General features: G+C 38.2%; 1 protein-coding gene across 1 annotated transcript in view; it reads right to left on the bottom strand.

Moving 5' to 3' along the window:
* Positions 1-655: 655 nt before the first annotated feature.
* TTC27 (tetratricopeptide repeat domain 27) overlaps positions 656-11433 on the bottom strand; it is a 117130-nt gene continuing 106352 nt past the window's right edge. The window contains exons 17-20 of the mRNA XM_005145350.3: positions 9479-9676; positions 5961-6072; positions 4270-4370; positions 656-891 (exon numbers count right to left, since the gene is read on the bottom strand). Of these exons, the coding sequence (XP_005145407.2) occupies positions 769-891; positions 4270-4370; positions 5961-6072; positions 9479-9676 (534 nt within the window). The 3' untranslated portion in view covers positions 656-768. The remainder of the gene's footprint in view (positions 892-4269; positions 4371-5960; positions 6073-9478; positions 9677-11433) is intronic.

Raw genomic sequence — 11433 nt, 5'->3', positions numbered from 1 at the left:
AGGCCCAAATAATGTGCTAGTATATTGCCCAGGAGTTGCATATTTTTGATTAATATAACACTCCTTTAAGTAACTGTTTGCAAATCCCAATGCAGCGAGCTTCCTGCTACTTCAGTTGTATTACAGGAGTAACAAAAGATGAAATTCTTACTCTCAGGACACCACTCCTACTGCTCTGAAGCAATTAACACTGATTAACATTGAAAGTCCCTGACAACCTAGTGTGCCTCCTCAGGCTGACCCAACCTGCAGCCTCCCAGTCCCAACTGCGCTCCCCACCATGGCAGCCTGCTCTCACCTCAGCTTCTCACCAATGACCACAGCCTTACAGCTCCTCTGATTGGCCAGCAGCAGACAGGCGCTACCTCTGATTGGTTGTGCACCTCGCTGGGGAGGGAGACAGGCCCAGCTCCTACCTCTGCACCTTCCCTAGTGTCTCTCCTGCTCCCCCACCTGCAGCATAGGTGGGGTGTCCACAGAAGTCTGGCACCTGAGTGCGATGCAGTCAGGCAGAACTAACCCTCAATAATCACTGTGTACATACAAGTAACTCTGTTCCCAGCCTGAGGATCCAAAATGTGCAGCTTCGCAAGACACTGAGAGCAGGTAAGAATCTTAAAAAGCAGCCTGATCTCAAAGCTGATCACAAGAGCAGCACTGTACAGAAAAACGTTTATTGAGAGCACTGTTGCATAAGAATTGTTAATAAAACTCTGGCAAAAGAAATGTGTTGTTATTATCTTCCCGTCACAAAATCTGGTCCATATGTCAGCATTGGTCTCTCAGCTGGTTGCTCAGTTCCTGAAGTTCAGCAATTATGTTGTCCATAGTTGTCACCTCATCAGCTACCTCACTGTGAAGTTCGTTACTTGTTACATCTACAAAAAGTTGCTGCATGACAAAAAGAAACACATTATTTTAATATATACATACAGCTTCTCTGTTTCAGCACAGAGACAGAATACAGGCAATACATCACTATCCCTCATTTGTATTTTTGGTACCCATAATGGCACCTATCTCTCTCTCTTTAAAATGGAAATTTTGTGGCTAATAAGCAGCATATATATATATATCCACATGCACACACACACACACACATATATAGACCGGAGGTCTGTGCCACACACTTGGAATTTTGCAAAAAGGGCCAAATCCTCCTCCTGTAGGTGGTGGGTTTCTGCTCTGACCTGACTGCCTGTGCTGACTCCTGATGCCATTGAAAGTAAAAGAGTTTACTATGAAACTCTAATTAGAAGAGCATCTCACATACTGTCACTGCAGTTTACAAACCCACCTGCTGATAAATTAGTAGTTGTGAGTTTTAATGGCCATTTTTCCCAGTGTTATGTTCTGTTGCATCATTTTCTCCAAAACCTCTAATAAATATGTTTTAACATTAGATGTGAAGATGTACGTGGGTGGAGATATTAATCTGTGTTTAATTAAGTTATACAAGAGCAAACAAAACACTACAGAGTAATAAAAATAGTTTGTTCTTAAAGACCTTAAGACAATAACAGGAACACAAAGCAGCTAACTCTTGAGCCATCTTAATTTTCACATGTTTACAGGGAAACTGAGGGAGAAGAATGCTAAATGACTTTTCTAAAGCCTTGAGATAAGCAAGCTCAGACTGGAGCATTGTGCATGCTGCACCAGAACATGTTGCTATTGCAAGGCCAGGACCTCTCACTTGACTCAAGTAACATGGAGGCTGCGTGAAATACCAGTTCAGAGAAATAAGGGGGGGAACACACCCCCCAACCATATGTTTCCCCTTTATTATGCAAAGATAGAGTGATTAACACTTCATTTGGCATAAAGGAAAAGCATACATTTACAGACAAAAACTAAGAAAATAAAAGTTGCTCTATAATACATCTGTACATCATTATATCATCAAAACATAATTGGACACTACAGATACATATATAAACAAGAATTTACTTAAAAGGCCTGAACCAAGGTCTTCAATGTGCCTCAGAACAGTGCTGTCACTGAACAAAGGAACATCTTAAACAAAAATAGACATGTATTCTTGCTACAAGTAGCAGAGAAACTTTTCTGACTTTCAGCCCAAAAACCTCACACTGAGAATGTGACAGAAAAGCTTGGTTCCTTCTGGCTAAGACAGCTTAAACAAATCAGGATGATAGAATTTTTTATCCCTCCCACCTCCCCCCCCTCCAGTTCAAGAGATCTATTCAACTACATGCAGCCTGGGGAAGTTTCATGCACCATTATCCTTTGTGCCTCATGTTTCTCCTCAAAAGTACCCACATTTCATGCATTTACGACACAGCTCCATGACCTTTCTCCTTTCCAGAGACCCCACCTGTCAGATACAAATGATGCATGGGCACAAGGAGCAGAATAGAGCCCACTACACTATTTACTGGAGAATGCAACTGCCCAGAATGCTCCATATAGAAAGAAGCCCATTAACAACACATTTTTGAGTTGCAGCCTTCTGCAGACTGTGGGTGCATCATAGGTCTAGCACAACACAGCACCTGGAATGTTAGAGATGGAGCTCCCAGGACAGGCGAGAAGTCTAAGAAGCAACACTGTACAAAAACTACTGATTTGTTCCAATTGCGTATCCTGACTATAAAATTTTGGAGCTTTAGCTTCTAAAGGTTTCTTTCACTGTTCCTTTATTCCTTATGAAATTGTAACTACTGAATCTGCTCCTAACCCATTTTTTTAAAGTGCTTTTTTCTGTCAAAAGAAGAAAGGAAAAAAAAAACCCAATCAACTCCACACTAATATTGACTTAATTGGCAACAAAAGAAGATGCTGCAGTCACGCATGGACAGGCATAAACAGTGCCTCACAGAAGATGACTGAGTTTTTAAACCACAAGACTTTGGAAATTCAATATGACTTCATATTAAAAATAAGATGGCATCTTGCAAAGTATGCACAAACAGTGAGGTTATACCAACAGCTTTATCTCTAACATGTCAGTTTTCTCAGAAGTGTCGTAAAACTTAGAGGCACCACGATCTGTCAGTAATACAGGTGCTCATTTAATTAGTGCCTTCAGGAATTAATAAAATTTATTACTCACCTATTCTTAATATTTCAGATACTGCATCATCTTGCATAATATAAACCACCTGTACATGTATCTATATAATTCATATCAAGTAGTTTTGTTTTCTCTACAGTCACACTCTACACACTTTTTTTTTTACAACCATTTTGTGAATCACAACAAAATATACATGTTATGACGTTTTTCCACCACATTCCAATGACTTTGGCATGCCAGTATCTAAAGCACAGTTACAGAGCCAGCTTGTGTCTGCTTATAAAACTTTCTTAGGCTTTTATCCTCAAAATTACAGGACTTAAAAGAGAGTGAGCCAAGTTTAGCATACTGATGATGGATTAACACTTTGTAACACAAGCACACATGTTATAAAACTTATGCTCTGTAATTCACATTTACTAAAACCCACACACAGCCAGGAAGAATACTTTAAGACACTAAGTGTATTTTGAATGAAAACGTATTTCAGATCACTGTTCAGTTAAACAATGGCTGTATCTCATGTTGCAAGATGAAAGGTAAAATCAGGATAATAGTGATGCAGAAATAGACTCAGCTCTTTGTATGTCTAGCTATAGAGGCACAACTCCAAAAACCAAACATGATTCAAACGATGACATTTTCCAACAAATCAGTATCTGAATTGGAAGGGTATCCACCATGAAAACCTTACTGAGATTTTCACTGTTCCTTTATTATTTCTGAAATCTTAAGTCTTTTAATAAATAACTGTTTTTAAAACACTTCAAGTGATGCAATGTAGTTCTGATACGTTTGGGTCCTTTCTGCAGGTTTACATCCATTCTTCTGAGCCTGCCCTACTTCCCACATGACTTCTCACACAAGAATGATATTTGGAAATACTTAAGATACTTGAAATGACTGATTTCTTTCAAACATTTAAAACTGTTTGCCCATTATTTTGAGTAAAATTCTAACTTACTCTAAAATGTCAATGCTATCTCTTAGACAAACAGATTTATTTCAGTCGAAGCCGAGCAAGCAGAGGGAAAATAAGTCTACTTAAAACTGGAATCCTTAACAGAATGGAGGTGAATGTGTCTGATAATGCATTGGGACAGGCAGGTATTATCTGATCTATAGTTGATTCAAAACACAGAAATGGTTTATGGCAAAAGAACTGTTCATGACAAGAACAAAGATTCCTAGCTTTCAAACACAGCTTCCTACCTTTCAAAGATTCTTACCTTTGCTTTGGCTGACAAGCCACGTAAGTTGAGCCGAGCTGAAGAAAGTATCTGTAAAGCTTCCTGATGATTAGACTTGTTCTTGCTGCATTTTATAGCCACTAGGATCCAAACACAGGACAACCCCCCCCCCAAAAAAAGCATTATCTCCATAGCAGTAGTTTATATACATCAACATTTAACTATAAATCTTGATACCTTCCATACTCAACTTTTTAATGTAATATCCCCAGAATAAACAAAAAGAGGCAGAATGCCTGACAGAAAGCAATGTTGACAAGATAACTCCAAGTCCAACAGGTATATGTATCCTTCTTGAACATAAATATCACAACACAGTGAATAATCTTAGCAAGTCTAAGTTTTGTCCATCTCCTGACTGGCACAGTCAATCAAATTTACGTGATGATTTGAGGACTGTAACGAGTGGTGTCCCTCAGGGATCAGTGTTGGGACCGGTCTTGTTTAATATCTTTGTCAGTGACACGGACAATGGAATTGAGTGTGCCCTCAGCAAGTTTGCCAATGACACCAAGCTGTGTGGTTCTGTTGATACGCTGGAGGGAAGGAATGCCATTCAGAGGGACCTTGACACACTTGTGAGGTGGGCTGATGCCAACCTCATGAAGTTTAACCATGACAAGTGCAAGGTCCTACACCTGGGTCAGAGCAATCCCAGGCACAGCTACAGGTTGGGCAAAAAAGAAGTTCATGGTGGTCCTGCGGAGAAGGACTTGGGGGTGTTGGTCAATGAGAAAATGAACATGAGCCAGCTGCAGTGTGCACTCACAGCCCAGAAAGCCAACCGTATCCTGTGCTGCATCAAGAGGAGCGTGACCAGCAGGTTGAAGGAGGTGATCCTGCCCCTCTACTCTGCTCTCGTGAGACCTCACTTGGAGTATTGTGTGCAGTTCTGGTGTCCTCAACATAGAAAGGACATGGAACTGTTGGAACAAGTCCAGAGGAGGGCCACGAGGATGATCAGGGGACTGGAGCACCTCCCATATGAAGACAGGCTGAGAAAGTTGGAGCTGTTCAGCCTGGAGAAGAGAAGGCTGCGTGGAGACCTCATAGCAGCCTTCCAGTATCTGAAGGGGGCCTACAGGGATGCTGGGGAGGGACTCTTCATTAGGGACTGTAGTGATAGGACAAGGGGTAACGGGTTGAAACTTAAACAGCAGGGGTTTAGACTGGATATAAGGAAGTAATTCTTTACTGTTAGGGTGGTGAGGCACTGGAATGGGTTGCCCAGGGAGGCTGTGCATGCTCCATCCCTGGCAGTGTTCAAGACCAGGTTGGATGAAGCCTTGAGTGATATGGTTTAGTGTGAGGTGTCCCTGCCCATGGCAGGGGGGTTGGAACTAGGTGATCTTGAGGTCCTTTCCAATCCTAACTATTCTATGATTCGATGATTCTATGACTGCAGTGAACTACAGATGCATTTTCACTTGCATTAAGATATTGCTGGACCATGAAATTACTGGACCATGTTTACCAGTCATACATTTACTGACCCACCCAACAGAATTTCCATCTCATTCCAAGTATATTTTTACATGCTATCTGTTAGAGGACTCCCAATAGTAGGAATAAATTTAATGTGTAAAGTGTATTATTATTTTGTTACAAAGCTTAATAAATATTTGATACACTCTTTATGAATGAAAAAGTTCTTTCCAGGTAGAACATACCATGTGCAATCTCTATGGCTCCTTTCACCACTTCCTTAAAAGAAGATACATTTTTCTCCCAATCACTTGACTGAATTTCACATTTATGTGCCTTAGTGAGATACTGCAGTGACTGCAAGGAGAAGAAAAAATGGTCAGTATGTAAGAAAGCAAACTATGAAACTAATTTAGTTTTAAGTATCCATGAAATTAAATGCTCAATCCAGAAAATGAATGTATCTTTACTACGCTTGATTTCCTTGAGTTGGAGTAGTGTCCTTCTCTGCAACAGTAATCACCAGCTGTAACACAGATGTTCTTCACAAAAACTGCATCACAAGTATGAGAGGCATATAAAGTAACGTGTCTAATTTTTGTCTTCTAAAAATCTGTCTAGACTGATGGATGTGACCCATGTTTGCCAAGTCATCGTAATTCAATGCACATGAAAAATGGAAAAATACTTGTACTCACACTCTGAACACAAACTTTGCACTTAAAAAAATTATAACTGAATACATCAAAGCCTTCTTTCTGTATATGTATTCTTGGCAAATAATGTATTTTACAGACACAGCTATTAGCTGCCATACAGATCTTGTTCTCAGTATGAACAGGAAGAATAAATGCAAGCAATATGGAAGGGGAGGAAAAGCAGAAGAAATTGATTTTTGCTTTAGAGTTTTGTTTTCTTTTTAGAGCATTAGAAATATGAAACAAATACATGCCAGAAGTTACATGGCTTGATTCAATGACAACTCTTTAATTATCTTTTAAAAGAATTTAAATATCATATCAAGGAATAAAAACCTTTCAGTGGAGTACATGTACATGACCACAAAAAAGGATTCTGATTGGTGAACAAAGATTAAATCTGAGGGTCATCACCCCAGAAGCTTCTAAATTCTCTCTTCCACTGGAGTTCAAATCACACTATAGCATAGGTGATTGAACTGCTCATGCTACTGTAAATTACAGTATAGGTGTATTAAGTCAAAGCTGAGCAAATTAATTTTTTTCATAATAACCTATGTTATAATTGGTTGTAGTTCTGGCCAGCAGAGGCAAGAACTTCCAAGAGAAGGAACAACAGTTTTTTACAGCAGTCTGATTTCAGTCTGCATGTGTCTTGAGTCACTGCAGCAAACTAGGGGGGTTTTGCTGACAGATGTCAGAGAGGGGAAAGAATTCAAAATCTAGTGGGTTGGTTGTTTGCACTTCTGGAACCTGGATTTATCCTGGAAGGAAACAGTTATGAGCTGGGGAAAGATTCCTCAGTGGGAAAGGGGTGGAGAGGACTGCATTCAGCATGAAGTACTGAATGAGGTGTCAGGTCAGATACATAGCACTGTAAGAGTAAATATGTACAAAACTAAAGAAAAGAAATGAAGCCAAGCCTTCAAACCCAGTACTTCAACAGTTTTACACTCCTAACTTGTTAACCCTGTCTGATTCAATTTACAAAGCACTGTTGTGAATTGTAACTGTATACTCTAGTAATTCATGACATCAGATATGTCAGCAGAACAAAAAGGTAAAAAATCCCAGCAATCAATCCACCTTTTACAATAGCCAGACATAAAAGGTTGTTCTTTCAAATGCAATGTTAGGAAAAAGAAATGGTTAAATAAAATTACATTTGCACTAAATAAAGTACTACGTTATGGAATAAAAGTCAAACCCTACCTTTGTAAGGGCATAGATGACACTGTGATAGATCTGTTGCCATCTCTCTGTCTTACAATGCCAAAATATAGTAAATAATAACCTGGTGTAGTGGAAGGTGACCCAGTGCATGGCGGGGGGGGGGGGTGTGCAGCTAGATGATCTTAAAGATCTTAAAGGTTCCTTCCAAACTATTCTGTGATTCACTCTATAAAACAATGTCCTTTCAGAATTCACTGGCCTTCTGCATAATGACCACAGGTGGAAAACTGCACCAATACATCTGGAATTTTTCTACAAATAATTATATCCACTTAATATCTGACTGACACATGATGGTGCTTGTGGCAGTGAAGCAAATAAATAGTGATTATCTAACTCATTGCAAATTAATTTTACGCTGTAAATGAATATGCTGTGGCTGCAGGCAATTTTACACTTTCATGATCTCTATCTATTTGTCATACCAGGATATTGGGATACATATGTAAACATATCTTAAGTACTTATAAACATCATTCCATTTTTCAGGGCAAGCTAGGCTGTAAGCGTGCCCCATAACCAGTCTGATTAGGAAAGCACAGCTAAAGTCCTGTCTCCTCTACAAATTAAAAACACATTTTTAACTGGGTTAGTAAAAACTACTGTGATGTAACCAGATTCTGAAGTGATTACATTTATAGTATAGACAGGACCTCTGCTACTTTGCATGTCTGAGTAAGAATTTGAGGATATATTACAGGATATTGCAGTGTCTGTATTTCTGAATTCTTAAGAGGCCAAATCCCTTTTATTGTTCAGCAGTAAAGAAAAATAAGGAAGGAAGAAAGGGAGGAATTGGAGGTATAATGGACACTGTCAATGACTAAACAAGGCATCTCACAGGGCAGAGCATAAAGAGGAAAGCAATGAACAAGGCCCTAAAAATTTTAACTCCACAGACATACAATTTGTAGGCCCGACCATCTGCCTGAGATGCTTGACATCAAGTGACAAGCAGTCCTCCAGATTGACATTCTTGTCCAGGCCATTAGGAAACATAGTGAATGCTGACCTTGTATATTGTCAGCTTCAGTGAAGATCTGATAACCTGTAAGTATTTTTTGCAGTGTACAAGACTATTTGAATTTTGGAAATTTAATATCAGATGCAAAGCACACTGCAGCATAAAACAAAGTAAGCACTTTAAGCAGCACAGAATTATTATTTTGGAAATGCAGTCAACTTAATTACCTGGGAAGTGATAGGAACAAGAGATGGAAGTTAATGTAGCAAAACTAGAGATGGATAAAGAAAACCAGTGGTTCCACAGATTAGGAATTAAATAGCATTCTTTACTTCAATTTTAAGCTAAGTAAGGATAAAGTACTTTTACTCTGGGAACTCTAACTAAATGCATTTTTTTCTTGGTGATTGCAAAGAAGAATATAGATGGCTTATGATGTCACTGGATCATGCTATTAAGATTCACTTTTTTAGAACCGAAATAAATTATTTTTAGTATCACAGATTCTGATTTAAAAAATAATGAGCACCACTATGAAATATAAACATTAGAGTGCTGCCAAGAAAAATTTTCAGAATACAAATCCAAGACAATGCATATATGCTGTCATAGGATGTTTTAAAACAAAGCACTGATAAAAGAGAAAGATTTTTCTAAAATCCATAAAACCTGATGTATAACATCTTGCTCCTGTCAAAATGTGTGCTGTAGTAACCTGAAAAGCAGAAAAAAAAGCTTAAAGAAAAACTAAAACCAAAACATGTCTGGAACAAGACCACGTCTTACTATAGCCCTAGTTCGTTAGCCAACAGAAGGTTTGTACCATAGGTATGTATCCATACAAACATACACCTCACAACACATTTACCTTTTCAATATCTTCACCACTATCATTCTGTCCATTTCCATAAAGTCGGGCATAAAGTCTCCAGATCTCCCCATCATTTGTCACTCGCGAAGTCACTCTGCCAAAGAGCTCTTGCAATTTCCCCTTTAATCCACTGGCTACTTCTCCAGCACGATCTGCCATATCATCCACTACTGCTCTGACCAGAATAGCCAGCACCTTCAGAAGAAAAAAAGGAAAAAAAGAATTTAGAAAAAAGGCAACAGGAAAGTTTGGTTTTTTTTGTTTTTTTTTTTTTTTTTAACTCAAATGCCCATCAGTATATATAATACTGGTAATATTTAATGTCTATTAATGATTCAGTAAAATACAAATATCCTATGACAAATACAGAATTTATTAAGAAATACATTACTAAGGGTGTAATTCAATTAATTTCAACCTCACCTTTAAGATTTTAAGGTTTGTGAAGAGGCCAAAGAGCTAAAACAAAAACTTGGGTTACCATGACAGGTTAGAATGGAATAGGAAAAAGGACAGAATAGGAAATTATGGCAGTATCCTAAAGATATTTTTACTTGATAATACAGTTATAAAAAGATAGGTAAACAGGCTGAACCAGATAATGTCAGGTAACAAAAGACACTGTCGTTTACCAGACCTCTATTTAACTATGTGTAGAAACTGAAAGATAGATAGCAGATGAAATGGAAACTGGGAGGCAACTGAATACCACCTTGGGAAAGTCTGTGCTGAATTAATAGTCAAGTCAGTTTAATCAAACTTTACACACGTCCATTTAACAGCCACGCTTCCTGAGTCACTGGCTACAGAATGTGTGACCTGACCTGCAGAAATGCTGAGCATGTGTAGCTGATGGTGAACTCAATGGAAGCTGGGCTTTGCAAGTATGAAATCCTACAAAACACCAAGTGTCCCTGAAAAAGACCTGAGTCTTTGTGTCCCAGAATGAACACTGAAAATCAATTTTGTCATGCCTCAGCTCCTTCTCAATAAGATGAGACAGCAAATGTAAATTAAGAAGTTGGATCATATGGCAAATTAGAAGAAAATAATTCCCTGAAAAGCTCTGACTTCTTAAGTGACAGCTACCTGTTCTGTGTGGTGCATGAGATGCAGAAACTGCAGAAGAAACAAGATATGAACAAAACAGAATTGTCATAAGGCTTGCATTAAGACAGGCCAGCAAAAGGTATAAAAACACCTTCATGCTGGAGTTCCCAACTCATGAGGCTACTTTGGCAACTTTAATGTTTCAACATTTTTCTCCATGTGATTAATACTTACAATGTAATCACATTAATAGCAATAGTAGTATCAAGACAGTAATAAAACCTATTTCAAATATGATGCTTGAGTAGCCCAAACCACACAGGTATATCACTACTCTAATAAAAGCAGGACAGCAGTGTACCCTCCTGAATCAAGACATGGTTTACTGACAGAAAGTAATGCAAAAATCATGACAGTATCAAAGTCTAATAAAAACATATGTAGTTTAATATTTGTGATGTCATTTTCCTAAAGCAATTTTCTTCTGTACAAAGACTCAATTAAAATACATGCCAGTAATTAAGTACTGAGTTTTATCAGATATAGGAAATCTTTGGCAAAACCCAAATAAATCGAAGTGGCTGGTGAGGTTATGAAATAAATCTATGTAATATAAAAAGTGAAAAAAATCTGTATCTCCCTGGTATCTTTTCAGAATCAATTGAGTCATTCTATAGAAGAAAAGTTGTTTCAAGTATGAAATCATAGTAGCATCTGAACATCAGCTCAACAGCTCTCCCCAGATTGTAAAATGATACAACAAACTGGCTGTTCTTTCTGTTAAAAAGTTCAGATTTTCACTTAAGATAACAGAAAACATGATCAACTATTAATAGTCCAAAAGTTCTAAAATTCATATTACATTTGTGATTTGGAATCTAAGAAACTAAACCCTATTAGTA

This window comes from Melopsittacus undulatus, chromosome 3, assembly GCF_012275295.1.
Source record: "Melopsittacus undulatus isolate bMelUnd1 chromosome 3, bMelUnd1.mat.Z, whole genome shotgun sequence".
Classification (NCBI taxonomy): domain Eukaryota; kingdom Metazoa; phylum Chordata; class Aves; order Psittaciformes; family Psittaculidae; genus Melopsittacus; species Melopsittacus undulatus.
Note: the sequence above shows the minus strand (reverse complement) of the source record. Positions and strands in the feature narration are given on the sequence as shown.